Consider the following 22,253-nt stretch of genomic DNA (forward strand, 5'->3'; position numbering starts at 1 on the left):
AGGAGAGCACAGGCAATAATTTCTCTGGCATTGGCCATTGCAACACTTTTCTAGATATGTCTTCTGAGGCAAGGGAAACAAAAGCAAAAATAAACTATTGAGACTACCTCAAAATAAAAAGCTTCTATACAGCAAAGGAAACAACCAACAAAACTAAAAGAGAATGAGAGAAGATATTTGCAAATGACATATCTGATAAAGGTTTAGTATCCAAAATATATAAAGAACTTATACAACTCAACATCAAAAAGAAAAAAAAGTCCAATTAAAAAATAGGCAGAAAACATGAACACATTTCTCCAAAGAAGATATACAGGTGGCCAACAGACACATGAAAAGATGCTCATTATCAGGGAAATGCAAATCAAAACCACAATAAGATATCACCTTGTTCCTATCAAAATAGCTAAAATTGAAAACATAAGAAACAGCAGATGTTCGAGAGGATGTAGAGAAAAAGGAACCCTTGTGCACTGTTGGTGGGAATGCAAACTGGTGCAGCCACTGTAGAAACAGTATTGAGGTTCCTCAAAAAATTAAAAATGGAATTACCATATAATCCAATAATTCCACTGCTGTTTACCCAAAGAATACAAAAACACTAATTTGAAAAGATATTGTACCCCTATGTTTATTGCAGCATTATTTACAATAGCCAAATTATGGAAGCAACCCAAGTATGCATTGATACATGAATGGATAAAGAAGATGTGAGATATATATGTATAGGATAGAATATTACTCAGCCATTAAAAAAAGAATGAAATCTTGCCATTTGCAACAACATGGATGTAGCTAGAGAACATAATACTAAGTGAAATAAGTCAGAGAAAGACAAATGCCATATGAGTTCACTCATATGTAGAATTTAAGAAACAAAACAAAGAAAGAAAGAAAAAAAGAGACAAACCAAAAAACAGCCTCTTAACTATAGAGAACAAATTGGTGGTTACCAGAGGGAAGGTAGGTGGAAGGATGGGTAAAGCAGGTGAAGGGGATTGAGTACACTTATTTTGCTGAGCACTGAAGAATGTATGGAATTCTACACCTGAAACTAATATAACACTGTATGTTAACTATACTGGAATTTTATTTATTTTTTTTAATTTTTTTTCAACGGTTTTTATTTATTTTTGGGACAGAGAGAGACAGAGCATGAACAGGGGAGGGGCAGAGAGAGAGGGAGACACAGAATCGGAAACAGGCTCCAGGCTCTGAGCCATCAGCCCAGAGCCCCACGCGGGGCTCGAACTCACGGACCGCGAGATCGTGACCTGGCTGAAGTCGGACGCTTAACCGACTGCGCCACCCAGGCACCCCTGGAATTTTAAAAATAGATATAGAGATACAAGAAATAAGGATAAATCAATGTAGAGCTGTGCCACTTCCTATCACACTCTTCCACTGCTATCCCCACAAAAACAGATAATGCTTGCTGCAGGGCTGTATATTAAGGTGCTCCCTTCTACAAAGCCTTTAAGCTTCACATCACCCAGGGGGCCATAAATTGTGACCTTGTAATTCTAGTTTGTTCAAGTAAAACCCAAGTCAATAAGGAGAAGAAGAGAGCCACAGCCTAATAACTACAAAACCCGCAGAGGCTTCAACTGATGAAAATTTACATAGAACTTTGAAAACTATGAGACCAATATTGAAAGTCTCCAAAGAGGTTTTACTAATAAGACAAGCTAAGCCTCAGGAATCTGCCTTTGCCCATCTAGGGTTTAACCTCTCCACCAAGTGCTCCTTAGCCCACCCAGAATTTCTGAAAGAAGCTGAATTAAACCCTTCTTTGGTAGGATTTGTTTTTCCAGGTTAACCCCTTAAGCCAAAGTTTCATTCCATCTCCTGGGATCCATTCTGAAGTAAATTCTCATTAAATCTTTCCCATGAGTATTCTCAGTGCAACCACTTCCTTTTCAACTTCTCCTAACTTCAGTGTCAACACCAATTCCAATTCCAAGACTGGAGAAAAACATATGGAAATCGGACAACAAATATAGGGATATTAGACATCCTTGTGGCCACCAGGATGAATATGAAGGCACGGTCTTTGCTTGGCTGAAAGCAAAAGGATGAGATGGGAAGCCAGCTGCCAAGAGTTCCCCAGGTCTTTTAAAAATCTCACTGCAATACATCTCGCTCTGCTGCCTAAGGACATAGAAGATACTCAGCTTCAGCTTCCCTTACGTTACAGAAGCTGATTAAAGGGCACTGTAAGTAGGAGGAAAACACTTTTCTTCTGCTGCCTGCAGAGATCCCATCTTTTCTGGGTCTAAGTTTCAAATGACCTGAGTTGCTAGAGATCCTCTCTGTAAAATAAATGCTACCCTTTACTTTTGCTTCTCTTGTAAAACCTAGCCTGCTCTCCTGGTCCGCTTACTGCTGCTTTTCACCTGATGAAACATTCCTTCTTCTCATTGTGCATCAGTGAGAATCTTCCTGCCCGCGAGATGGAGTGAAGTTTGGAATAATTTTTGTAATATGATGGTGGTTTTCTTTTTTGTTTTAATTTTTTAATGTTTATTTATTTTTGACAGAGAGAGACAGAGCATGAGTGGGGAACGGGCAGAGAGAGAGGGAGACACAGAATCTGAAGCAGGCTCCAGGCTCTGAGCTGTCAGCCACAGAGCCTGACGCGGGGCTCAAACTCACAGACTGTGAGATCATGACCAGAGCCGAAGTTGGATGCTCAACCGACTGAGCCACCCAGGCACCCCATGACTAGCGGTTTTCTTGTTCTTGTCTTTGAAATTAGAGACAAGCAAGCAATAAGCATCTTTTGCGGCAAGATCAGAAACAAAGTTCCTTTGGCCTCTGTTCCTTGGGGGGAAGCATATGAGGTTTAGTTGGCAACTTAAATGTGCTTTCAGAAAGAGTGAAGCTGCTGTTACTTTGGAAAGTTTGAAGAACTTCTTAGGTGAGGCGCCTGGGTGGCTCAGTTAGGGTTGGGTGCCCAACTTTGGCTCAGGTCATGATCTTGTAGTTTGTGGGTTCAAGCCCTGTATCGGGCTCTGTGCTGACAGCGCAGAGCCTACTTGGGATTCTCTATCTTCCTCTCTCTCTGCTCCTCTCCTACTTGCGTGCTCTCTCTCTTTCTCAAAAATAAATAAACAAACATTAAAAAAATAAAGAACTTCTTAGTCATCCCTTATTTCCTAGTTTTCAGGAAAGCTAAACAAATTCGTTTCACTTTATGGGTCAGAGTATTTAGGAGTTTAGCATAAAGAAAGAAATTTACATTCTGCTAACTAGTAACTTCTTTTCTTTACTCTGCTTTTTCTATTTTCTAGCAGTAAAAAATTAATTAATTAATTAATTAATTAAAATTCCTTAGAAAGAAGTGCTCTAAAATCACACCTCTAACCCCAGAGTAAAGTTTTAGCACTTCTGTAAATGTCTTCAGAAAGTCACTTGTAGTATCAGATTTCTAATGATTCTCACAGAGCAGAACTTAGGATTTGGGATCAATCTGCCTGTGTAGAACTGGTTCATTTCATATTTAGTAGAGCCAAAACAGACAACCAAAATTCTGTTTATGGCAGAGCCTCCTTTTTCCTTTCTAAATATTTGAGATTTCAGTGTGGATGCCCATTTTGGCACATTTTATTGCCCACGAGAAAAGCTCAGGTTACTATTTTCAATTGCAGGTGTATTTTCTCCACTTTAGCAAATTGGACATTTGTTCTATCATTTTCACTGGAGAGATGCTAGGAGAAGGAATGGCACGCTGGAGGAACTTTTGGTTGTCTTTGATTATTTTGGAGGACTTTGTGGGATCAGGAGATCTTGACCCACTCCAGAAATACTTGTACAGGCATCTGTTTCAAAACCTTTTTTGCCTTCTCTCGGAACTAATTCATACATACTCTTAAGATTTGCTCAGCTGTATTTCCTTGGTTCTGCCTTGATCCTTTCCTGCAGAAAATTTCATTTGACATCAAAGCCTCTTCCCTTCCATCTACTGTAAAGTTGTTGAGAGCTATAGCAAAACCATCAGCCTAGCTTCAGGCCATGCTTAGCACAGAGTGTGACCCAAGTCAAAGGAATTTAGAAGATCAGAAGACAGCATGGTCTAGGGCAAAGAAATGGGAAAGAAGTGGTTTCTGGAGGACAAAATCAAAATCAGGGAAGTCCCCACTGAGGATTTGTTGAGTGATGAGCACTAAATCAGCCTGTAGGAAATGAGGTCAGGAGATCAAAGTAACCATTTTAGCAGTTCCTATAAGCATTGTATTCCTTGTATACTGTGGGAACAACATCTGAGAAGCCTGGACTCTGACCCCTATTTCAGTAGAACATGGAGACATTTCATGCTGACAAGCAGCTGCCTGGATGATTTGTGTCCTTTGATTCTTGAGGAGGAACACAGCCTTAAGCTTTCTCTCAAATTCTAACTCAGGGCCTCTTAGGGAGATGCCAGGCCTCCCACATGGTTCTTGATCTCAGAAGAATCCTGAAGCAGACTGTCCACCTAAGACCAAAACCACCCATTAGAATATTATTCAGTTTGGGGGAGCATAGGTGGCTCAGTTGATTGAGCATCTGACTCTTGATTTTGGCTTGGGTCACAATCCCATGGTCATGGAGTTGAGTCCCATGTCAGGCTCTGTACTGAGCATGGAACCTGCTTGGGATTCTCTCTGTCTCCCCCTCTGCCCCTCCCCCTGTTTGTGTGCGCTCTCTCTCTCTCTCTCTCAAAATAAATAAATAAAGGGGCGCCTGGGTGGCGCAGTCGGTTAAGCGTCCGACTTCAGCCAGGTCACGATCTCGCGGTCCGTGAGTTCGAGCCCCGCGTCAGGCTCTGGACTGATGGCTCGGAGCCTGGAGCCTGTTTCCGATTCTGTGTCTCCCTCTCTCTCTGCCCCTCCCCCGTTCATGCTCTGTCTCTCTCTGTCCCAAAAATAAATAAAAAACGTTGAAAAAAAAATTAAAAAAAAATAAATAAAAATATTAAAAAAAAAGAATATTATTCAATTTGGTATCTGTTAGGCACAAACATTAGATTAGTCAATTCAGTCACAATATTCAAATTTGTCTGTATGTATAGAAACAGCCTAAGAAATCGAATTGTTTTGGTATTGTTAAAGGAAAAATTCTTAAATGGTAAGGAAGACTTTATTCAGGACTCTTTCAATAGGGGTAGGGATGGAGCTCAGGCTCAACTCTGAATACAGCAAAGATAGTTGGAGATTCATAGCCAATGAGCAGAGTGAGGGTCAGTAGATGGAAAATTACTAAAAGGGGACATCAAAGATAGGAGGAATCCTTGCTAACCTGACCTAAAAGGACTGGGTGGCTAAATCAGTTAAGCCTCTCTGACTCTTGATATCTGTCTCAGGTAGCCATCTCACCATTGTGAGATTGAGCCACACTTTGGACTCTGTGCTGAGGAGGCAGCTTGGGATTCTCTCTCTCCCTCTCCCTCTGCCCCTCCTCTACTATGGATTCTTTCTCACTGCCCCTTCCCCACATGTGCTCGCTCTCTCTCTCTCTCAAAATAAATAAATAAACTTTTTTTTTTAAGTGGGGGATGAGGAACGCAATCAGATATCAAGGGTGAGGAGATTCTCACTAAATTGACAGGTTTCTTTTTTTTTAATGTGTATTTATTTTGAGAAAGAGAGAGCACATGTGCTTGGGGGAGGGAAGAGAGAGAGAGAGAGAGAGAGAGAGGAAAGAGAGAATACCAAGCAGGCTCCGTGACATCAGTGCAAGCCCGATGCAAGGCTCTATCCCACCAATTGCGAGATCATGACCTGAGCTGAAATCAAGAGTTGGACATTCAACCGACTGAGCTACCCAGGTGCCCCTAAATTGACAGGATTCTTGCTAAAACTATGCTAGGCAGGCCAAAGACAGAATGAGGGCCAAAACTGAGGCCTAGTTGAGAAGTCTTAGAAGAGTCTCAAGTTTGGTCCTTGTCAATATCCACAAGCTTTCTTCTCTCCTTCCGCATCATTTCCCATCCTGCTCCCTCAATGCTTCCAGCTACATAAGAGAAGTCTCTATTTTCCTCAGCCGACCCTTCCCAGACTCCCTCATTATTGAAAAACAGAGTTTGCCAGACTCTCAGGACTCCAGGTTCAACATCTCAGCTAGTAGATGTGTTTCTGACTCATTCCAGTTCCTGATAGCTAGGGTCAGTTTACCCTGATGAAAGAGCCAAGGCCCTCCCCACTTTGGGAAACTTGCTTCCCAGATGTGTGGGGAGCCACCTCTGACGGACTCACTGGCAGCATTTGTGGTCCCCACCCCTGTGCAGAGATTTGTCAGTAGAGAAGGAAGAGCTAGGGATTAAGCAAACACATCACCCTCTCCTTAGCTGGAACATTTTTAATCAATCTGACAGTCAACAACTTCCACTAATGGGGAGTATACAGAACTGAAGGAGTTCTAAAACCAGGGTGTGAAAAGCAGAGTAGATACTGTTTTGTTTTGTTTTTTATTTCTACCTTGGCAAGCTGGACTGAGCTAGGATGACAGGTCACCAAACCAAGGGTTTATAGTTTTCCTCCTTTCCACACTTCTTGTGTGACTTGAGTCAGGCAGACTTAGGATTGACTTCTCTCTCTGCACTCACTACTTCTGTCCTTTGGGCTGCTCTGGGTTTCAGTTTCCTCGACAAAGATATGTACTTTGTTAAGAGGAGTAAATACGCGAAACAGGCCTAGAACAGAGTCTGCCATAGAGCAGGTACTCAATAAATGGAAGCTATTATGATTTATGTCCCTGCCTCTGTCACTAATTAGCAGTTTGAGTTGTCTTACCGTGCAAAGAGCAGCCTGGTGGAAGAAGTTCTACCCTTGCCTCTTACTGATTCAAGTGTCTGCTTAGGAAACTTTCCTAGTCTGAACTTCAATTTTCTTATCTATAGAACCAGGGTGGATGGAAAAAATTAATGCGTCTCACACATGGCTGTGCATCACAGTTGCCTGGAAGCTTATTAAAATATGTCTCCCAGAGAGTGCCTGGGTGGTTCAGTCAGTTAAGCGTCCAATCCGGTTTGGGCTCAGGTCATCGTCTTCCGTTTTGTGAGTTCGAGGCCCGCATCAGGTTCTGTGCTGACAGTGCAGAGTCTGCTTGGGATTCTCTCACTCTCTCTCTTTCTCTCTCTCTGCCCCTCCCCTGCCTGCTCTCTCTGTCTCGAAATGAATAAATAAACTTAAAAAAAATTTTTTTTGTTAAATATGTCTCCCAGGCTCCATTCCTAGATTCAGATTCAGTGGGCCTAGGACAAGGTTTGGGTTTACTTCTTGCAAAAGCACCCAAGAGAATGGATAAACAAATGTGGTACATTTAAAATGAAATACTAATCAGCAATTAAAAAAAAAAAAACCACTATGTATGCAACAAAGTGGATAAAACCTCAAAAATCTTCAGCAAAAGAAATGTCAGACACAAAAGATTTCATTCAGTATGATTCAATTTTTATGAGTACAAAAACCAGAAAAAAAATGATCTATGGTGGTTGAAGTCAGAATAGAGGTTACCTCTGAGGGGTAAAAATGGGTATTGACCAGAAGGAGGCACAAGAGAACTTTCAGGAGTGAAAGGAGGGTTTTATACCTTGAACTGAGTGGTGGTTACATAAGTGTATATAAAAGTTAAATTTTGTCAAGCTGGATACTTAAAGTTTGTGCTTTTTACTGTATGTAAATTGTATCTTAACACAGTACTGTGAACAGGGTGGCAAAAAGCTCCCCTGATAATTCTAATGCATAGCCAGGCTTAAGTTCCTTGAACAAGAGCCTTAAAGTCTCTTCCAGTTCTATAGCCCTATGATTGTTATATCCTCATCATGGCCCCCTTGCCAGGCACTTTTATCTACAAAGTAAATTATCTCTTTTACCTCTTTTGGTCAAGCACAAAATCAAAGATATTAAGAAAAGCAAGGGTCCTATCCTAGCACTCAGATAAGGGATGCAGTTGAAACTCAAGATTTGTCTAAGCCCCAGTATGATAGAACAAAGGTCAAGGAAAAGACATGGAATCATAATCAAATCTGACTTTTAACCTGCCCTGTTGGCCTGAAGGGACCAGGGAAATCTGAAGATTTTCTGTTGTTGGTTTTCTTTTTCACCCATTCATTCATTCAGTTGTTCACCAGATATTTATTGAGTGCCTGCTGTGTGTCAGGCATTGCTTAGCAGTGAGGGTAGCAAAATGAATATGACAACAGGGTCCCTGCCTTATGGGAGTTTAAATTATACAAAAGAAGGAAAGCCAATATGAAGATAAACATAGATAATTGCTCATTTGTAAGAGCTATGAAAGATATGGATGTTGGGATAGACAGAAACTGGGGAAAGGACACTTTTGGATAAAGTAGTCAAATAAAGAGGTGATATTTGTAAAAAGGTCCAAAGGTTGCCAGTGATCTAGCTATGTGAAAAGTTGAGGGAATCAAGTTCAAGGCCAGGGAATGAACATTTAGGGCTAAGGGAATGACAGTAAAGGCCCTGGGATAAGAAATAGTTTAGCATATTCTAAGAACAGAAAGGAGTACAATATGTCTAGAATATAGTGATTGAGCAGGAGAGTCTATTAGATGAGTCCAGAGAGAATAACAGGACTTTGCAGGAAATATTTATTTTACTTCGAAAACAACAGGAAAATCTTAGAGGTTTTAAGCAAAGAGTGATGCATGATTTGAATCATGCCCTCCATCCCCCATCACTCTGGCTCCTATTGGGGGAATGGATGGAATAGGACAAGAAAGGAGACAGGATATCAGTTAAGAGACATTCACAGTTGTCCAAGCAACAATGTGGGTTGGCTTAGCGTAGTTTTGGTTAGCAGTTCAGCAGGGATGCTGAACCTCTGGGACTGGGTTAACCAAAGACAGAGCAAGAACTAAGAGGTTGGTGAATTCCTCATGCTCAGTTGGCCTTGTCATTCTAATATTTTCCCCAAGTGTCATGGATGACATTGATTAAAGGATCCCTTGGCATGTTGGGTTCAGTCCCTCAAGTGCCTTTCTTCAGGCCCATTCATAAGGAGGCAGTCTTGAGAAGTGAGCCAAATTTATGACCAAGGCGTCTCCAGACCCTTTCCATCAGTCCCTTCTTCCCTTTTGGTGTCCCATCCCTATCTGCAGCAAAATCTGCTCTCCTGACACCATGTCCCAAAGTTCTCTGGACCCTTCTTTCTTTGATTCTCCTTCTCTTCCCCTTCTCAGAAGTTTGCCTAATCCAGTAACACTAACTTCCCATGGCATTCAAAAAATATTTGTTGCTTGATTGGCTGGCTATCCTGGAACAAAACTAGGTAGATAAAACATATTGACACCCTCATTCTACCCCAGAAATTATCATCACTGATAAGCCCTAGTGAACATTAAGGAATTAGCCAATAGCCCTAATGGAGCCTCCTAAGGTCAGCACAGCCAGGGCACCTGTCGTGGATATATATCACCTGCTGCTCAGATGGGTCAAAGATGTGTAGGGTGGTGGGATCCCTATGCAGCCACTGAACATCTGGTGTAGGGAATTTAGGTAACTATGAATGAGTGATATTTTTTCTCTGACTCTGACCTTCAGTGTTTGGTATAGCTAATTTGGCTGAGAAACAAAAACACCACAAAAATGGTGTGTTCCTCTCCCAGGTTTTGTTATATCAGAAACAGTAGCTGATGAACCAGAAGGGTAGAAGGCTTCAAAAGAGTCACAGGGCAGAGAAGGGTAAAAGGATGATACACTATGAGAAAGCCCTATATTTTGGTGACAGAGCAGTAGGTGCTGAGAGCAAACTGTACCTTGAATTTGAGGTACAAAGAGGGAAGAGTGTCCTGCAAATTCCACAGCCTCACTGTCACAAATCAAATATAACTCTCCATCCATCATCTTTAAATTCTTTGATGCTATGTCAAGTAGCATTCAATATTTTATTCCTATCATCCTTTATTTTTTATTACAATGTAATAACATTCTTGAAAAGGAAATTCAAATACAGAAGTACATGAAGAAGTGCATTTCTCTACCTCACTCCCCATCCTTAACTCCACTCCTAAGAAGCAATCATTATTAAAATTTTAATGTGTCTCCTCCCATGCTTTTTTCTTTGCATATGTAAGCATATTTACTTTTGAGGGAGTTTTGATATTTGTTCACAAATGGGACCATAGTGTTTCTATTCTTTAGTTTGCTTCATTATTATATTTCTTTATTTTATACCAGCACTAGTCTGGAATGATATGCCCCTTCCCACAAGTACATTTTCCCAATTATAGAACTCAATTATTGCGTGAACAGAAAAAAAAAAAAAAAAAAAGACAGTGTCCTCTGCTCTCATGTACCTGTGATTCTGGATAAGCCCCACTCAGGTTGCAAAGAAGGGGTTGTGAGCTCTTTAGGTGCCTAAAACCCCCTTATGGATCCAGAGAAAGCTATGGACCTTCTCTCCCAGAAAAATGCACATATGGGCAAAGTTTTGCAGACAATTTTCAAAGTTAAGATTCCCTCCTGCTTTAATTTCCCTTTCTTCCCAAGTATGTGTTTCATTCCAAAAGACTGATCAGCAGAGAGTCTCCCTCCAACACCCCTAGCCTATATGAGATGCCCACCCATGTTAAGCCCTACAAAACACTATTTTTTTCCTCCACAGGGATGAGCTTAACCCAGACTCCCGTACCCTTTGCCAGTGGTGCTTGGCAGGACTGGTAGAAGCCACTATTACAACAAACAGAGCCCAGTCACCTTCCCTGCAATGCCAACTTGCTGGCTTCCTAGATACCCTGGCTCCCCTCACTGATGCCATGAGCAAAACCCAGGGCAGGCTGTCAAGGCTGCACCTCATTAACATCTAGTATGGTCAGCAACTAATATTGGTCACTCTTTTCAAGAAGACTCTGCTGCCTTTACCTCTTCCTCAGTTCTTATCTCTCACTATATCTCTGTCCCAATAGGTCATTAGCCCCTCCTCATTACTGGGAAATTATAGTCCTTTCCTTTGCTTTGGGGACTAAGGCCTTGACCCTAGAGGATTAAGATATCAGACTATACCCAGTACCATAGCTAAGGGAATTTCTACAGAGCACACTGAGTATGCACTCTATACTGATATACTGTCTACTCATTTTGCCATACTCAGAGATGATCTGGATACTATTACCTCCCATATTCCCTCAGTCAGACCCCTTATAGTGTGCATGCTCAACACACATACATACACACATGCACACACACACATCAAGACTCCTGAGGTACACAGCCAATTGCATTTAGCCATGACTTTCTGTGGCCTCTTTTCCAGAGTTTAATCAGATTCAGTCACATTAATACATTCACAAATCCCTTGACTCTTAAGGATACACAAGTGACCTTTGAAACATCTTTATTCAACTGTTTAACCTGCCCCAACGCCCAGGAAGCAAGAATCAGAAATCACTGATTTGTAGAATTTTAGAATAGAAAGGTCTTAAGATTCTTTCATTCATTAAACAAATCTTTATTAAGTTTCTACTCTGTGCCTCATAACATATATTAAGTCATGTAGTCCTATCCTCTCTTTTAAAAAAAAATTAAGTTTATTTCTTTATTTTGAGAGAGACACAGCACAAATAGGGGAGGGGCAGAGAGAGAGAGGGAGAGAGGCTCTGTACCACCAGCGCAATGCTTGACATGGGCTCAAACCCACGAAACCACGATATCATGACCTGAGCCAAAAACAAGAATCAGTCGCTCAACTGACTGAGCCACCCAGGTGCCCCCCCCCCCATCCTCTCTTTTTACAGATGAGAAAGCAGAGGCCCAGATGGGCCCAGGGTCACACAGCCACTTATATAGCAGGTACATCCAGGTGACCTGACTCCCCTTTCTGGATTCTTTATATCCACCATGCTGAATAAAAACTCATCTTAAGTCATAAGCAGTAACTTAAACCAGATGACAAGTTTAAGAGAAGGCATTGTCATCAGTGATACCACAGATCAAAGAACAGCCTTCACCACTACAGAGTGGAAGGACAAATTACCCTTGAGAACACAATTGCGTAGGTGGTCATTGCTGTCAGCATTATTATCCTGTATTAATAGCAGGGAGTGGGTGTCCCATGTTGAGTAGTAACAGCAATGAGGGTTTGTAAAGTCTATAGTCCTTTACCTGAAATTGTAAAATTCCCAAACTCTGAAAACTATCAGTTTTATTTTTTCTTTGGCAGAAAAATCTGACCCTACCTGAAGTATCTTGGCAACAAAACCTATCCTCAATTGACGCAAATTAATTCATAGTCTTTGTTTATCCTGTTTATTATGAATATCCCCACCTTTTTGGCTGCAGAAGTATCAGTATTTATTATGGGTGTACCCAGGCCCATTGTATGTGGTTTAATAGAGTATATAGATGATATTTGTTTTCTAAAATCCATAAAATTCTAAAAAAAAAAAAAAAATTCTGACCCTGAGGATCATGATACAACTAGGCATTATGGACCTATATTACATTTAGAATATACATATTGCTCCCCAGGATTAGTGCGAGGAACACTCATTTTTAGCCCTCTCCCAACACACAAATAAGATTAATTCCACTGAGATTTCACCCTTTCCAGACTCCATTTAGCTTAGTTTTAATTTAGTTCCACTAAATTATTTAGGTTCTAAGAAATTGTATTTCATTAATTGCAGTTTATTAAGCTGAGAGCTGGGAGGAGTAGGGTAGAAATTGCCAGGCTGCCGTAAGGAAGCCCAGGAGTGGGCAGGACCAATATGAACAGATTGTTTTATTCTCCTCTCACCCACCATGGTTTATGGCAGGGCAGAGAGAACTTTGGGAAAGCAGCCTCAGTTTTTTCCCAGACCAGAGGGAACAATGCACAGAGCAGGTAAGGCACGGAGATCCCACACTCAGAGAAGATGAAAATGCTTCTGAAGTTCTCAGCCCTGATTAAGCCAAATGAAGGCATTCATGGGAAGGAATCCACTCTGGGCTCCATCTGCTTCATCAAAATCCAGCTAGCAATAAGTCAGTAAATCCAGTCAGCCTATGTCAACAGGTCCATCCTTCTCACACAAACCACACCTGTACTCGTTCCCTCTGGGCATGGGAATACAGCACATGTGACAACATATACACTTGTCTGAAGATGCCATCTATCCCTGCATCTTTCTCAGAGAGTCTTATGAGCCTCATTCTCTGCACCATAGTAAAATCTCTGCCACTGCAAGGTACTATTGGGGCCTTTCAACAACTCTGCCCAGGCCTAGGTCCTCCTGGGACCACTGACTATAAAACCCAGCACCCCACCCTCAGAATGGCAGAGACCAACTGCAATGCATTCCTTTTCTCTTTGCTTCTATATCCCCCCTTTCCTTGTCTCGCTTCCTCTCCCCATCTCTCCTTTTCTCTCTTTTTCCTTCAGTTTCCTTCAGTTCCCCTTTCCTGTCCTAAGCCTTTCTGGTCCTCTGGCTCCACTGGGACACTTACAAATGGGGTCAGAGCACCAGCCCAAGAGATACAAGGAAAGCAAAAGGGCACATCCTCTTGCCAGAACCCCTGACCCACCAGCCTGACTGCCTTCTCTGTCCCACTCAGGCCTTCAAGGATGAATATCTTCCGCCTACTCCTGGCCACCCTGCTGGTCTCCCTGTGCCTCCTCACTGCCTACAGTCACCTGGCACCTGAGGAAAAACCCAGAGATGACAGGAACCTGAGGAGCAACTCCTCCATGAACCTGTTGGATCTCCCTTCTGTCTCTATTGTAGGTAAGTAGCCTAGCTTGACCCCTGGTCTCTGGACTCCGGTCCATGAGAAGGGGCTGCAAGATGTCAAACGTGCTCCCGGGGCTGATACCAGGATTCACTGACATAGGTCAGAGCTCTTTCGTGTTTATTCTTCAAAGTAATCCTAGAGGAACAAAGTATTCCTTGGCTCACATGGTTTGGAAAAGCTCTGCATACCACCAATCTAATATGCAGCTTCGCACGTTAGATGCTCCAAGAGACCCTGAAGTCAAGACACTTCATGAATTTGGTTTAACTTGGCATTTCTGAAACTAACTGAATCAAAGAACTATCAACAGTAAAAATTTTAGAAAATGCTGCAGAATATAACCAAGTGTAGTATGAACTAGTCCTTGCAGTGTTGAGATGGAGAATGACTGCTCAGGGGGAAATACCAGGGGCATTAGGTCCTGACATTGAACATCATCTAGTTCAATTTCATCTGATAATAATAATAGTAACAGATATACGCCTTGTATGCTAGGCACTGGGAAGTGAGTACTATTTTTATTCCTGTTTCACAGTTGAGGAAATTGAGGCTTAGCAAAGTTAAGTGACTAACATGAGATCACACAGTTCTCAACTAGCAGAGCCAGAATTCAAACCCAGGTGTTTAATTCCAGAACCCAAGTTCAAAACTAATATCCCTCACTGCCTTGCCTCTCACTAGGAAAAGAGAATATTCTAGCCGTATCAGGGAAGGAGCAGGGAAGGGGCTGGGGTACATCACTGATCAATCACCTTTGATGTGCCAAACTTCTCACTTTATAAAGATACTTTGTTTATCCTCAAGACAACCCTGTAAGGTAGATACTAGAGTACCCTATTTGCAGGTGAGAAAACTGGGTCTTAAGGAGGTTAAGTAGTTTGCCTAAGGAAATAGCTGGGTTTTTTTTTTGGTTTTGTGGGGGTTTTTTGTTTTGTTTTAGTTTTGTTTTGTTTTTTTGAGAGAGATAGAGTGCATGCTCACAAGCTGCAGAGGGGCAAAGAGAAAGGGAGAGAGAGAATCCCAAGCAGTACTGTCAGCATGGAGCCCAACGTGAGGCTGGAACCCACGAACTGTGAGATCATGACCTGAGCCAAAATTAAGAGTCAGACGCTTAACCAGCTGAGCCACCCAGGCATCCCAGGAAACACAGGTCCATCCATGTACATGGCACTGAGAGTCCATTTTTCAGGGCCTTCTTGGATTTCCTTTTTGCCTTCCCTCAGAGGACATTGGCTCCAGGTCAGCAGCCAGGCTAACAAGAATCTGCTGGCCTAAGTCCCAAGTTGTGATTCATGCAGCCAACCCCTCTTCTCCCACACCCTGAGATTTCCTGGAGCCCCCTCCACTCCTCTCACTTTACTGTAGCTCATGGCCTCCAGAAACATCTGGCTTTGCTCCTTCTGTCTCTCTTTGAAGCACTGAACAAGAAATCCAAAAAGATCAGCAGAAAAGAGGCGGAAAAGAAGAGATCTTCCAAGGTAGGACTGGGAGTTTTCATTATGGGGGTGGGTCCAGACTTAAAAGGGAATTCTAGCTAGGAACTAAATGAAAGACTTTCCAGACTTTCATGAACAAAAGAAGCTGAAAGCTATCTAAAGGCTTCCTGCCCTCAAGCCCTGAACCAGACCCCCACAGAAGCCCAGAGCTAAGGTTCACTGAGCAAAATAGCTTACCTGCTAAAAAGCATCTTCTTATAGTAGCTAGCCCTCTGACTGAAATGTCACCATCATTCATTCTTTTGACTGAATGCAATGTTTCCTAGACCTCTGTTATTTCAGAACTATTTCCCACAATTTTATTTTAAAGATTTATTTTTAAATAATCTCTACATTCAACATGGGGCTTGAATTTATAATCCTGAGATCAAGAGATGCATGCTCTACCAACTGAGCCAGCCGGGAACCCCCTACAATTTTTGCCATAAGTGAGTTTCACCTATTTGTTTAAAATTAAAACTTAAAAAATCTATCTATATTATATATATATACATATATATACAGTATAGATTTATATATAGATACAGATATAGATATAGATATAGATATAGATAACTATGACAGAAAGTCAATATATATATATAATATAGATAGATTTATATATATTATATATATATATATATATATATATATATATATATATATGACATAAAGTCAATATCACTTGCCATAAAAATAAGTTTAATGAAACCAAAAGATTTTTAGTGGAATTTAGCTGAATGGGGTCACCTGCCAAATGCTCTAAATCTGAGGCTTATTGTTAAGAGTCAGATTAGAAAGTGTGGGGAAAGCATTAATGATATATTGGCACCAAACTGAGCCTTTAAAATTGAAAGAGATTGAAAAAGGAATCCTTTCTCATTATGTGATTTAATGTCATTTAATACTCATGTACTACCTAAAATCATACTACCATGGTACAGGTTCCCACCCTTTGGGAAATACTGGATTAAGGCATTGTTTAAATGCACACATTATTCCAGTCTTAGACCTGGCACTGTGTGACCTTGAGAAAGTCCCTGCTCCTCTCTAGACGTTTTGTTGAGTGACAAGCAGATCAAATGATTGACGTATAAGAATACATGGTTCACAGATATTTTTGCATGCTAGGTTCAGGGAATACAGAAGTGAACAAGGGGCATATATCCCTGCTATCATGTAGTTTACATTCTTGTGGGGAAAAGAGACAAACAGCAAGTAAACCAGTAAATAGGTAAAATAAATTCAGATAATGATAAACACTGTAAAGGAATTAAAGCATGGTAATGAGAGTGAAGGGAAGAGTGGTCTCAGAAGCCCTCCCTAAGGAAGCAGCACTTAAATACTGAAAACTTCAGTAACCTCAAGCAGCAATGCCTAATAGAAATAAACTGTAGGGGCGCCTGGGTGGCGCAGTCGGTTAAGCGTCCGACTTCAGCCAGGTCACGATCTCGCGGTCCGTGAGTTCGAGCCCCGCGTCAGGCTCTGGGCTGATGGCTCGGAGCCTGGAGCCCGTTTCCGATTCTGTGTCTCCCTCTCTCTCTGCCCCTCCCCCGTTCATGCTCTGTCTCTCTCTGTCCCAAAAATAAATAAATAAATTAAAAAGTTGAAAAAAAAAAGTTGAAAAAAAAATAAACTGTAGACCACGTATGTGAATTTAAATTTCCTAGTAGCTACACTGAAAAAAAGGAAAAAGAAGCACGTGTCATTAAGTTTAACATTTTATTTAACCCAGTGTATCCAAAATATTATCATTTTAATATGTGACCAATATAAAAAGTTAGATATTTTACATTATTTTTCTATGTGTGCTAAGTCTGAAACCTGGTGGTGTATCTTTACGCTTACAGTACATCTCAATTCCGATGGTAACTTTTAATAAAGTCAGCTGTAGTCCTAACAAGAACAATTTTTTAAAGAAAAAAATTTTACGCTGCTTCTATTTTTAAATGTAAATTAATATTAAAATTAAATACAATTTGAAACTTCTGTTCTTCAGTTGCACTAGATACATTTCAAGTACCTGTACTGAAGAGCACAACAAAGAATGGTTTCAGGAAAGTGGGTAGCCAGTTCAAAAGCCCTGCAGCAGGAACTCTGCGCTTGAGAGCAAGGAAGGAAGGCGAATGGAACAGTGTGGTAAAACAGCTCGGAGAGGTGGGTGGGGCCACACCAGAGGGCCTCGAGGGCCTAAGTGACGTTTAGGGTTTATTCTAAGTTCAAAGAAAACCTACTGAGGGCTTTACGCCAGAGTGGATGCCATCACAGGTCTTCGGAGAGGTCCGTTTGGTGCAATGGAGGATGGACTGTAAGTGGGCCAGAGCAGCAGACTAAGGATAGTGGCCTGGCTCAGGGTAGCGAGGTGGTGAAGTGAGTGGATCCGGATTTAATGGGAAGGCAGAACGGACAGAGATTGGGGATACACTGGAAGGAGGAACACCCAGAACTGAGTGGGACCCCCCCCCCCCCCCAGGGAGAAAAGTGGGCCAGGCGCAGCCAGGTAAGTAAGTGTTACTGGGTTTGGAGGCAGGGGATAGGTGACTGGGGGAGGCAGGGATCCGCCAGGGTCCCCCGTGGGCATGCTGTCGAATGGATGGTGGGCTGTGGGTACATATGTGTGGTCTGGGGCCTCCACTGCCCAGAGTTCCCAAGGCTGAGGTGAAGAGGGGTGGGGCGGACGTGGCCGGATTGAGCAGCCCCCGCTTTTCCCCACAGAAAAAGGCTTCGATGAAGAATGTTGCTCGGCCTCGGCGGCCCCGGCCTCCGCCGCCCGCCCCCTGCGTGGCCACTCGTGACAGCTGCAAGCCGCCGGCGCCCGCCTGCTGCGACCCGTGCGCCTCCTGCCAGTGCCGCTTCTTCCGCAGCTCCTGCTCCTGCCGAGTGCTCAACCCCACCTGCTGAGCTCACCCACCTCCAAGGCCAGCGGGGAGGGGCAGGGCGCCAGCTGGGAGGGGTAGGGCGCCAGCGGGGACGGGTAGGGCGCCAGCGGGGAAGGGTAGGGCGGGGCTCTCGGGGGGGGGGGGGGGGCGCTTCCTGGGGTGGGTGATTTCTAACAGGTGTGGCTTCCTTGCATTTGGCGCGGGCGTAGCTACTTAGGTTGCGAAGGAGCTTTCAGGAGGCGGGGCTTCAAGGAGACTTGGCTTGGGCGGGGCTAAAATCCAAATATATGTAGGTTGCTCAAAGGTGTGTGGCTGTTTCTTTAAAGGACCCCAGAGATTCTTTTCCGTTCCTAGAGTCCCCTTCACTGCAGAAGACCTGGACTGCGCATGCTGTATCTCCTGAGGGGCCTGAGAAACCGGATTTCCCAGGCCCTAGGGCATGCGCATGTCCGTTGGAGACAAGTGCTGCCCCCTACCTTTAAGCCTGGGAACACACGAAGCTGCCTGTCTGGAGCTGGCTGTGAAGGTGCACACGCCAGTTGTGTCTTTCCACAATGTCAGCTTTATTCAGTCATAAAGCAAGGTTAACATAATTATAAAGCAGGTTCAGGATTCCAAATTCAATGACATTTCACCACGTGTTTAACTTGACTTTCTACATGTCAGACAAAGCACAAGACAGGTCACATAACAAACAATGTAGAACGCGGGTAGGAAGCTAAGGAACCAATTTTTGACCAAACAGTTGGGATAAGGCCTCAGTCGGGTCTGGGTCAGCTCTTGCACTTATTGCTTATTATGTTCAAGCAGTGAAGCATCTGTGTTCTTTCCAGAGATCAGTCAGGCAAGCCTTCAGCTGCCTTTTTGAAGTGTTCAGACATAGAGACGTCAGTGTCTGAGAAGTCTGACAGTTTGCTGCCAAAATCCTTTTTAAACGGGATTTAATCAGTCTTGGGCCTTTGGTGACCTCCTCTGTTTCTGTTGGTTGTAACTCCTGAATGTGTCAAAAGCTGGTGCTGGTCTCCAAGATATCTGGTCGTACCTGCAATGCCCTTAGCTGCTTGCATCATTGCTTGATAGTCACCTGTTTGACACAGGCCCCTGCTTAACATGAGCAACTCCATCTTGCTCTCTACATTCCACCCCGTGATTTCTCATGACAAATCTGTAAGGGTCATGCAGGAATCAAGTCTTAAACTAAGTCAGCAGTACTAGTTTGCTAATGTGGAAGAGGGCAAATCCAAATCATTCAATCATGTTTTCAATCAGAATCAAACAAAATCAAATAAATCTGAAATCATATGAAATGTCAACTGATATCATAAAACAAAGATGACATCAAATCTAAGCAAGTTAGATACATTAAACTGAATCAAATAAAGCAAAATTAAGTAAGGATTAAATTTTAAAACTCCAACTTAAAGTCACATCTAGTAAGAATTAAATCAAGTCAAAAAGAGAGGAGAAAAACTAAATCTAAATGTAATGAAGGTAAGTTAACAAGTCAACAATGCAGTCAAATAAATGAAATAAGAATCATATTGCCAACTATGGGCAGATAAAAGTAAAAAATATACATGGAATCTTCAACATAGGCTCTTGGCACGTCTAGAAAAGAATGGTGAAGGTATGGTTAATCATAGTCTTTTTGTGATTTTTCCTTCTTAAGCCTGAGGGTGCATAACATTTTAATAGCATGTTTAATAAGATATATAACAAAAATAATAGCTAAAAGCAAGAGAAGATTTCCTTAATGGATTTCCAAACATGTATAGAGAGATAATCCCTTTAAGTATTTTAAAGGGTTATAGTCAGGCCATGAGCCAAAACAAATCACGTTTGAAGGGTTTTGTTAACAACTCTGGAAAGGAGACCATTTATTATATGTTTTGTATATTTTTGTTCAATGCAGCTAAGTTGGGGTTAATGACTCCTGCGGCCACCTGAGTGGGCTGTGCAGCATGATTAAAGTGGGTTAGCTTGTTGGTTGAGGTTTTATGGGCTGCTTTTGAGCCTTTCTAATTTTTCATCTAGAAATTTATCAATTTTGTTAATTTTTACCCAAGGTATTTCTGTTATTTTAGTAGGATAAGATGTTGAAAAAAATTTTATGTGAATATTGTGAGACAAAGGTACCCATTTTGGTAATGTTACTAAATGTTACATTAATAGCATACAATATTTTAACACACTCATTGTCTATGGTGGTGATAGTATCATTCATTCTATATGATTAAAGAATGTGACCTCTGAGAAGCTATTAGCACAGATTATCCAGTGAAAGTGTCCCATGTCCAAAAGTAAATTTTTTTTTTAATTTTTTTTAAATGTTTTTATTTATTTTTGAAGGAGAGAGAGAGAGACAGAGCATGAGCGGGGGAGGAGCAGAGAGAGAGAAGGAGACCCAGAATTCGAAGCAGGCTCCAGGCTCTAAGCTGTCAGCACAGAGCCCAATGTGGGGCTCAAACTCACAAACTGTGAGATCATGACCTGAGCCGAAGTCGAACATTTAACCGACTGACCCACCCAGATGCCCCTAAAAGTAAATTTTCAATGGCTGTTCTTGTTGAAGGAAAAAGATTAGCATTGATTTCCAGTTCATGCCATGTATAATACATGCTATTAGACCACTGAAATACTATCTCTTTGGGTAGTAAATATCCATCAATCCATAAGGATGTTTGAGGATATTTTTGGTGGTATAGAATATGTGTCATGTGCTAATAAGCTTTGACCCCCTAATCATCTTAAAAATGAAAGTTTACATTGTCCTATATTGTCACAACCTGATGGTCTAGAGGTGTCTAATTGTAAGAAAGGCTCCACCCAGTCAGAAAAATACTTTACAATAATGTTTTTAATATCATTCCATGCTCTGTACAGTAGGTTATTGATTATGCAACAATTATTTTTTAATTGTTCTCTTATGTAGAAATTTCTAAGATTAAGTAACTTTCGTTGGAGGGCCTGAACTTTATGGTCAATGTTAATAGTTAAATTCCAGTTGGTAGGCATGATAATCATGCATAGTTGAGACAATCATGCATAGTTGAGACAATGGAATATAGTTCTCTGAATGCTGAGATCTTGGAACCTAAATTTCCTACTGAATTAAGTATTTATTTGTTTTGGGAGAGAGAGAGAGTGCACACATGAGTGGGGGGAGAGGCAGAAAGAGAGGAGAGAGAGAATCCCAAGCAGGCTCTGTGCTGTCAGCAAAGAGCCCAATGCAAGGCTGGATCTCATGAACCATGAGATCATGACCTCAGCTGATATTAAGAGCCGGATGCTTAACCAACTGAGCCACCCAGGCACCCCTTGATTGTAGGCTTTCTAAGTCTAATCCTATCAATGGGTGGTCGGTCACACCATTCATGGATGGTTGTTCCTAGTTCTGTGGCATAAATTTTAAATTCAGGTTGTATATCAAACAAATTGAATTGTTCCTTTTGGAAGGTTATTTCAATTCTCTGTGGCATAGGTTTGTATACAATTCTCATAGGGTCAAGTAATTCGGTTCAAACACACTTGGCTTGAGTTTTGGTGTTGGGTTGGTAATGCCATGTGTCCATTGTGGCTTCCAGTGGAAAGTTCTCATACAGTGTGTAATATTCCAACATCCTCTCTCAGTAATACATGGGCCTGGACTATTGGGTAATATACCACATTTGTCAAAGGTGACTCCTTTAGCTATGTAAACTGGTATAGATGACTAAGTTCTGGTTATATTCTCATAGATAGGGTGCCTTGCTGACCATGTATGTTCCACGCCTCACACATCTGATGGTTGGATCAATAAAAAGGAATATTGTTGCATGCCTGGATCAAAATGTGTTGCTAAATTTGCATTAAAATCAATTCCCAGTGTTCCCCACCATGCTGGTGATTTTCCTTGTGTAATTCAGGTTTTATTAATCAAAGGATAGTAAAAATGTATTGAATCTAATTGTTATAATGGACATACCGGTATAATCACTTCCTTTGTTGTGTTGTATAGGTTGACTTGAGATTTTGATATTAGGGTAGCATTATATGTGCCAGTCATATTAAGTAATTTGCAGAAATATGTGTAGGATGATGTGTAGAAAGATAGACAGAAATGGGGTTGGAGCAATTGAGTTGTGTCCTATACCATGTAGGCGTGAAAGGACCCAAGGTGATTGGACTTATAGCTGCAGTGCCCTTAGCTG

General features: G+C 41.8%; 1 protein-coding gene across 3 annotated transcripts in view; it reads left to right on the top strand.

Moving 5' to 3' along the window:
* Window positions 1-21,879, top strand: part of ASIP (agouti signaling protein) — a 75,012-nt gene extending 53,133 nt beyond the window's left edge. For all 3 annotated transcript variants that reach the window (XM_058685345.1, XM_058685346.1, XM_058685347.1), the window contains exons 2-4: window positions 13,533-13,702; window positions 15,126-15,187; window positions 17,900-21,879. In XM_058685345.1, coding sequence (XP_058541328.1) covers window positions 13,543-13,702; window positions 15,126-15,187; window positions 17,900-18,085 — 408 coding nt within the window. In that variant the 5' untranslated portion in view covers window positions 13,533-13,542 and the 3' untranslated portion in view covers window positions 18,086-21,879. The remainder of the gene's footprint in view (window positions 1-13,532; window positions 13,703-15,125; window positions 15,188-17,899) is intronic.
* Window positions 21,880-22,253: the final 374 nt, after the last annotated feature.

The sequence above is a fragment of the Neofelis nebulosa genome, chromosome 9 (assembly GCF_028018385.1).
Source record: "Neofelis nebulosa isolate mNeoNeb1 chromosome 9, mNeoNeb1.pri, whole genome shotgun sequence".
In the NCBI taxonomy this organism is placed as follows: domain Eukaryota; kingdom Metazoa; phylum Chordata; class Mammalia; order Carnivora; family Felidae; genus Neofelis; species Neofelis nebulosa.